Raw genomic sequence first — 8,607 nt, 5'->3', positions numbered from 1 at the left:
TGGTTTGGACACTGATATAAAACTTATGTTTGAAATTTCTCAGGACCATAACTTTTTATCCGTAACTCGAAATTTGGCTTGGCGCCAGTCTGTAAACTCGTATCGACGAGATCTATACAATGGTACCTCATTCAAACCAAAAATATTGGCTATTGAAAAAGTCAACTTGAACCCATATATTATTCACTTGGTTAAACTTGGTCAAACTTAGTCAATTTGGTCAAACTTGTTTAATCATGTATATTTTTTGGTACGGGGTGTTACAACCTACCCCCTTTAAAGAAATTTCATCCTCGAAATTCGTACCTTAGTTTTGGAAGAGGTAAGGATACTGACTCCGCATTTGATCATCTCGCTCCCAAGTCGCCTCCTCAACAAGGTGGTTTCTCCAAAGAACCTTCACCAAAGCTAGAGTCTTGTTGCGAAGCCTTTTCTCTTCCCTTCCTAAAATCTGCACTGGCTGCTCCTCATAAGACAAGTCATCCCTCAATTCAATCTCCGGTGTCTCCAACACATGTGATGGGTCTGAGATATACTTGCAGAGCATGGAAATGTGAAAAACATCATGGACTCGAGAAAGCTCCTCCGGCAAGTCAATCCTGTAAGCCACTGGACCTATCATCTCTACTATCTCATACGGTCCAATGTAGCGAGGACTTAGCTTCCCTCATTTTCCAAAATGTACTACACCTTTCCAAAGAGTGAGCTTCAAGAATACTCGATCGCCAATCTCGAACTCGAGATCCTTCCTACGCATGTCCGCATAGCTCTTTTGCCTGTCTTGTGCTGCTTTCAACTTGGCCCGTATAATATTGACCTTGTCCACTGTCGCCTGTACAATCTCAGGGCCTAGAAGTTTCCTTTCACCTGTCTCATTCCAACATAATGGAGTTCGACATTGTCTCCCATACAATGCTTCATAAGGTGACATCTCAATGCTCGAGTGATAGCTATTGTTGTAGGTGAACTCTGCTAAAGGTAGATACTCGTTCCAATTCCCCTTGAATTGTAGCACACATGACCTCAACATGTCCTCTAAGGTCTAAATAGTCCTCTCAGATTGTCCATCGGTCTGAGGGTGAAAAGCGGTACTCAAATTCAACTTGACACCAAGTTCATTCATTAATCTTTGCCAAAATCTTGACGTGAACTGTGGATCTCTGTCAGATATAATCGATATTGGCACTCCATGCAAGCTCACTATATGATTCATAAAGAGTTCCGCTAACTTCTAAGGAGAAAACTTCTCACGAATGGGTAGGAAATATGCAAACTTAGTGAGTCGATCGACGATCACCCAAATATCGTCATGCCTCAGCACCGTGGGGGGAAGCTTGAATACAAAATCCATCGTGATAGGCTCCCATTTCCATTCTGGGATGGGTAAGGACTGTAGAAGTCCAAAAGGCTTTTATCTCTCTACTTTCACTTATTGGCAAATGAAACACTTGGATACATAATCATCAACTTCTCTTTTCATCCTTGCCCACCAATAATGCTTTTTAAAGGTATGGTTCATTTTGATGCTACCGGGGTGCATGGCATATGCAGAACTATGCGCTTCATCTAGTACTTGCCTTTTCAGCTCTTCATTTGTGGGAACACAAAGCCTAGAACCAATCACCAATGCTCTATTGCCTCTGATAGTGAAATCTGACTTCCCTCTTGTTTAGCTTTTCTTTTTATACTCATTAAGTAAGGGACTTCAAATTGGATCTCAAAAACACAATCCATAAGTATTGGTCGTAGTCAAAAGCTAGTAAAAAGTCCTCATGAAGTATGCATGCACAAATTAACACCCAACTGTGCAACTCAAACATTAAAGAAATAGTGCAATCATATTCTTTGAGCAATCTATCCATCTCCTTTGCCTTAAGTTCAACTCCTTCTGAGTAAACAAATACTTAGTGCTTCTATGATCAGTAAGGGTCCGACAAGCAACTCTATACAAGTAGTGCCTCCAAGCTTTCAATATAAAGATCATTATAGCAAGCTTTAACTCATGAGTCGGATAATTCAGCTCGTGCTTCTTCAACTGTCTAGAAGCATAAGTATCAACTCATAACTTTCTAAAAGAAAATCCATCCATCAATTCAAAAAGAAGGCTTAGAACTTAAATCTAATTTCCTCAAACCAAATACTAGTGTCACAAAGTTAAAATGTAAATTATTCTCTTTGCCCCCGATTACACTCCTAGTACTTGCAATTATAAGATCCATGTTCCTCATTGATTATCCAATTTTCTTAACCTTGACAAACATCTTTCTTTTAACCAAATTCATCAAAGTCAAAAACAAGGTTCCTTATATTTATTCCAATGGAGAGCTTTAGACTGCTTATAAAGCCTAAAAGAAATCCTCAAGATTGTCAACACCAAGAAATATGAAGCCAAAAGATCAAGTCTGAGTCCTTTCATCGTCTCAAATATCATTCTTGAAGATACCTCAAATTCTTCCAATTCTCAAACAAACTATAAGAATATATACCTCGAGCAATAAGGAAATTTAAATCTTAATTCCAATATCACAACCAAATACTATAACTAGTTACTAGATTCTCAAATCATAAGAAACATTCATTACTTGCTTATATTCTAGTTATGCCCCCAAAATCATATTCCTTAGGAGATTAAGTTATCATCAAGAATATCAACCACCTTAGATCCATAAAACATCATCGATATAAAACCTTCAATCTTCAAGAAAACAAAATATCAAAACCAAGATCTAAAATCATCATCCAAAAGCAGATGCTACAAAACCAACTTATGAAATTTACCACTTAATTCTCAGCAAATTGTCCTACACAAGATCACCAAAATGCATAAACAAACTTTACCTATACTAGATTATAATATTAAGAACCTTAATTTCCATGCAACGAAGATAACTACTCTTAAACACCGGACGAGGTTAAAAGAATCCTCCTATGGATGTGGAACCTTTCAGGTAACACCCCTAACAAACTTGAGCCATCTCGACTAGTGTAACATATTCACGTAAAACAAAAGAGTGTGTGGTCCTTGAGCCAATAAAATATGTCCGTCACTACCAAGCATAGATAATGTATCTGTCACAACATCAGAGTGATTCTCCTAATTGATCATAGCATGTACCTTACCTCTGGTAAGTTGTCATCCCTTTTGACCTCTGCCTTTGGCTGTGGATGAAGACCGTTGTCTAGCGTTGGTAGAATCTCTTGGAGTCTGGCCTACTTATGTATCATATACTTTGTATACATAAATTAGCTGAAATTGTGCACCCGATCATAAAGCTCTAGCATGACCATATTTTCGATAAGGTTAATCATTTTTAAAGTGTTCCGACTGCTTGTAATGAAAGCATGATCCATCCCATTGGCACTACCCATCATAAAACCTGCCACATAAGCTACCTCGGACTACAGATCTCTAAAAAAAAATAATAATAAAAAAAACTGCTATCGTTGTTCACTGTCCATTGTCTTGAACCGTGAGTGGTGTCTCAACTTTAACCTCTTAATCTTAATAAAGGTTGGAGAACAAAGCTCAATGTGAAATGTAGTCTTAAACTATGTTCAAGGGTGATGTCTCCTAGTCCTTTCATACGTCCACCACTTCCTCAAGTTTCCTTCTAGCGTAAAGCTAACTAATGTGACCTTGTCCTCATCCGGACATTGCATAGGATCTATGGAGCCATCACAACCAACTGCTCCAAGTCTACAAGCCTACTTAACAGAATACCTAATAAACCCACTCCTCTCGAGTGATCAAGCCAGGCGCTCGACAAGATGCTCCTCATAAGTGGGTGCATTCGTACTTTCAGTTGAAGCCTGCTAAGACCTACGTCTACCTCTGTACGCCATAAGGAAAAAAAAAATGGAACTATTTCCACGAATAAAAGAAATGAAATCAATGTCAAGAAATAGGTTAGGAAAGTATGCAAAACACAAGATGAGTTGCACAGCAATGCGCAACCCCGAGGAATTTAGAACCTAAAGCTCTGATACCAAGCTGACAGGACCCGTCCCGGGAACTCTCCCAGGACCTCCCGGTGGTCTTGCCTAGTGAAGTCTCACTGGACAATCCCTAGAAAATATCCAATGGAACCTCACCTTAAAACGTAGATAATCAAACGCCAGCATTAAAATTAATACCTCAATATATATATATATATATATATATATATATAAATAGGTCCATAACCGGCCTACTGTACTACAGACCATAACTACACACATGAGTACCATGGTCTCTACTGAGTCCCATAATTAAAATCAGAGCATTCTAAGAGTGTCAGCAAAGTCTATGAGTACAAATAAATAATACATAAGTCCAAAAGATAACAATAGGTGAAGAAAGGATAAATACGGCTGTTGCAGTGGAAGGAAACAAGAGATAAGCTATGCGCGAGGTAGACTGCTCCTAGCTGCCTGGGCCTAGGGGAACAAATTTAAAACAATAAAACGTGAGATAAAAAAATCTCAGTGAGTGGTGTAGTATAATAGAAAAATAATGATTTACTTCTGAAAAATCTTCCTCTCAAGACCTCTCGTTCCACTCTTTTGAAAAGTTCCCCGTTTAAAAATTATTTCACAAAACCCAAACTTGCACCTCAATTAATATCATAAAAATCGATGCTCAAAAGTATGAATGAACGATCATTGAAATATTATAAAATGTCTCAAATCATGATATAAATATTTGAGCACAAAATATAATAAATATAATTCCACCAAATAAATATGAAAATGCAGAGATCATCACAATATTTGTAAATCAACAATATATACAAACATATACAATGTACCATACGATATACCAATCTGTAAACCGTGGGATACACCCACCTCACGACTGAACGGTGTCGTGGAAATAATAAATAACCGTCGGGACGTACCCAACCTCACGGTCTTTCGCAATAATAAACCGTTAGATGATACCAACCTCACGGCACCGTGGTAATAATAATAAACCGTCGGATAAACCCGACCTCACAGTTCGTGATAATAATAGATAACCGTTGGATGCAACCAACCTCACGGCACCGTAGTAAATCCAGCGCGCGGTAATATAATATAATATAATACCGATCCAAGGTATTGGCATTACATGGTACATCAATTTAAAAATAACCAATACAGTATACATGAAAGAATCTTGTAAGATTATAAATATACTTTTCCAAAGCATACTGTATCATAAATCATAATTTAACATTTAAACTTCCACCGCTTAATTAAATACTTCAAAATCTCAAAACATCATTTCATACGAAAACCATAAATACCACAGTGAAATCTATTTACTATAAATCAATTTTAAGCACATAAAATTATAAAATATTTGATCGTGCTTAAAATTATATGATTTTCAATCTGGTTTCTCAAACCAAATAGTTTCCAAAATGATTTAAAATCTCAATTTAATTACCAAGATATTTAAATACCACAAGTCCATTTATGGACCCATTAAAATTTAAAATCACTTAAAATATTATAAAAAGTCACATAAAATGATAACACATATATGTGAAAACAAATATTTATATATGCATAAAACAACATTTCAATCAAATGATATATACGTAAAATATTTAAACCACATATATATATTATACTATATGCCCAAAACATTTAAAAATAATATAATCACTCACAGTACTGTAGATGCTCATGCCTGCTCCTCTACAGAATTGCCTCCATGCTCAACTCGAATGCCTGTAATATAATAAAATATTCCTCAGGCTCCAAACAACTAAACCAGAGACACTTGTATAATCCAAATGTCTCAAAATAATTTACAGTACTACAAAATTGCATAAACTGGACACCGAACAGTCCAATTATACCGCGTGTCCTAAGGACCTAGTACCCAAAATTGGGGATTTTCACCCGAAACCTAATATTTCAAAATTGAACCACCTAAAGGGTTCTAATAATATCCAATTTCACTAATTGAACTCCAATTTTAACTAATTTGACCAATTTTGTCCAAACACAGTCCCTAACTTATCCGAAAATTAACTAATTGATCCAAAAATAGAAAAATTATCAAACGATCTCCAAAATTCACAAACTTTATATTGACGGAAAGCCCAAGAGACAAGAAGTTCACCAGTGGTCTTACCTTTGTCTGGTGACTCCTCCAATGACCGGAAAATTGACGTAAAAGTTCGGCCGAACTTGAACTTGAGAGATCTCTCAAATGGTGGGGGTTTTGGGCAATCTAACCACGGAAATGGACTCAGAGGGGTTGAAAATGGTGGGATAGAGGTATGGGTTGAGCTGGGTTGGTCGAAAAATACAAGAAAAGAGGAGAGTGAAAATTTCCAGCCGTCGGGCTTCTCCGGCCCCATCTGGGCGCGTCTGGCGACAGGTGGCCTTGAAATTTTGCAGCTGAGCTGGCCTCCATCCCCTGTTTCTCTCTATCAGGCGCGTGTAGCAAGGTGGTGGCCGGAGATGGGTCAAACAGCGTAAACCCGGTTGGAGGTAAAAATGGTCGGTTCGGGCCCGTGGGTCTGGGGTGTTTTTCTCGGGTTTTGAAGAGAAAATGGTTATTTTTGGGCTTTTCTTCCTATTTGGCACACTTACCGAGGCTTATATAGAGCCTAAATCACTAACAGACAAAAATTGGGGACTGGTTTGGACACTGATATAAAACTTTATGTTTAAAACTTCTCAGGACCATAACTTTTTATCCGTAACTCAGAATTTGGCATGCCGCCAGTCTGTGAACTCGTATCGACGAGATCTATATAATGGTACCTCAGTCAAACTAAAAATATTGGCTATTGAAAAAGTCAACTTGAACCCATATATTATTCACTTGGCCAAACTTAGTCAATTTGGTCAAATTTGTTTAATCATGTATATTTTTTGGTATGGGGTGTTACAATGTCTCCATAAGAAACACAATGTTGGGATTCTCCATTTTGAGCACTTGAGGGAATGCTCTTAACGTTTGTGGGTTCCCGATCCCACAGACATTCTGACTGAGAACCTTCATGGCTCGTGGTGGGGTTGCACCGCAAGCCCCACCACTTAAGAAGATTCAACATCTTCTACTGTGAAGTCCACTAAATTCTTCAATCTCTTTTGCCACAATAAGCCTTTTTTTGTAGCTCGAGTCCATTTCACACCAATGTGCTTTCTACCGTAAAAAGTGTGCTGTGGTGATATTATCTCAAAGTTGAACTTCATCCCCGAACACTTCCACGTGTAAGCGGTTTTATTATATTAGAAACCCTACTTGCAAGATAATCAATGTCATCTTCGTCCAAAAATTTTTCCACATCAGATTTGTTATTAGTTGGTGTTGCTGCCACATCATCATCAGGGTCATTCATGGTTAACATCATCAGTTGCATAGGAGGTTTTTCAACTGCCATCTTTACAGAAAAAGTATCAGATTCAATTTCCATAATCATTTCTTTGTGTAATTGTAATTCCCCATCATTGTTCTTTGTCTTTGATTCAATCCCGTTCTACAAATTCCTTGTCCGACCACCACTAGTGTGTGGTTGTGATTCCGCAGATCCAGGTCGCCGATTATCAGCACCAAGTTTTAAACCTTTCAACGAATTCACAAGTGAATTTGCCTACGGCCAAACACCATATTGAGGATTAGAATGAGAGTCTACAACATGGCAATCCTTTTGCAAATGCCCCAAGAAACCATATTTGAAACAAAACTCTGTCAGTTTCTCATAGTGAAAATCTACCCAGAAACTTTCCACATCATCAAGCAGAATTTTCATGCCTCTCCACAATGGTTTCCGGATGTCAATTTTAACTCTAATCCGCATAAATCGACCCCAATGTTGACCCTCTTCATTTGAATCTATGGACACCAAATTACCCAATTGATTACTGATAGCTTGACCTACAGATTGGGTCATACACTGAAGAGGAAGATTGTGCAATTGAATCCAAAATGTAGCATGTGTAATAGAGACTTGACATGGGATAATTGCACCAGTTATCTCTTCCAACAGGACTAAAGAATGATCAAAATGCCATGGTGACCTGTTAAGAACTCGTTCTTTATCATTAACTCTATGGAACTGGGCTACAAGAATATTTTCATATAATTGTCAAAATTTGAATTGGAGATGGTGAACCACATAATGAAGTCATTGTATCCATAAAAGCATGCTTATTACAATTACTGTTAGTCAAAAGTTGTACTAGTAGACATACTTGTGGAATATTCGCCTCTTCGTCACGATGATGAGAACGAAGATCTAAAGATGAACTTTCATCTGATGTGAATAAGAAATGTTGAAATATAGTTGTCATTTCTTCCATTTTTTTGAAAAAGAAATTCCTTCCCGAGAACAGAAGGATAACATACTCATGTAGAAAATCATGAGAAAAAAACTCTCCATGCAGAGGAGAGACTTACAATTATGTTAAATTAAAGGGAGAAGATTTTTCTACTCTCATGCATGACCAAAACATTTGGAAATCAAACAAAAAGGTTACGGGACTGGTTCTATATACTAATGTATGAAATATATATTTTTAATAAATATCATTCCTATGATTGAATAGCTATATCCAGTGATATATAAATTATTATCTCAACTATCTATAATTACTTATTGATTATCTACAATTAAATGTATC

The 8,607-nt window shown here is 37.2% G+C and overlaps 2 protein-coding genes across 2 annotated transcripts; both read right to left on the bottom strand.

Annotated features, from left to right (window-relative positions):
• Positions 1-307: 307 nt before the first annotated feature.
• LOC132804016 (uncharacterized) lies at positions 308-622 on the bottom strand. Its single transcript, XM_060817896.1, has one exon. It carries the CDS (start codon positions 620-622, stop codon positions 308-310), a length of 315 nt encoding a protein of 104 aa, XP_060673879.1.
• Positions 623-7,577: 6,955 nt separating this feature from the next.
• On the bottom strand, positions 7,578-8,286 carry LOC132804015 (uncharacterized protein At4g02000-like). The gene is made up of 2 exons (XM_060817895.1): positions 8,179-8,286; positions 7,578-8,042 (listed from the first exon to the last, which is right to left on the bottom strand). Exons 1-2 carry the CDS (start codon positions 8,284-8,286, stop codon positions 7,578-7,580), a joined length of 573 nt encoding a protein of 190 aa, XP_060673878.1.
• Between the last annotated feature and the right edge of the window lie 321 nt (positions 8,287-8,607).

The sequence above is a fragment of the Ziziphus jujuba genome, chromosome 6 (assembly GCF_031755915.1).
Source record: "Ziziphus jujuba cultivar Dongzao chromosome 6, ASM3175591v1".
Lineage (NCBI taxonomy): Eukaryota > Viridiplantae > Streptophyta > Magnoliopsida > Rosales > Rhamnaceae > Ziziphus > Ziziphus jujuba.
This window is presented reverse-complemented; position numbering and strand designations above follow the sequence as displayed.

Bases quoted from the DNA above. Each gene is read 5' to 3' on its own strand.
- LOC132804016 (XM_060817896.1), bottom strand. From the start codon at position 622: ATGATAGGTCCAGTGGCTTACAGGATTGACTTGCCGGAGGAGCTTTCT.
- LOC132804015 (XM_060817895.1), bottom strand. From the start codon at position 8,286: ATGGAAGAAATGACAACTATATTTCAACATTTCTTATTCACATCAGAT. The intron at 8,043-8,178 runs GTATGTCTACTA...CTTGTAGCCCAG, and splicing joins AAGAGGCGAATATTCCACAA to TTCCATAGAGTTAATGATAA.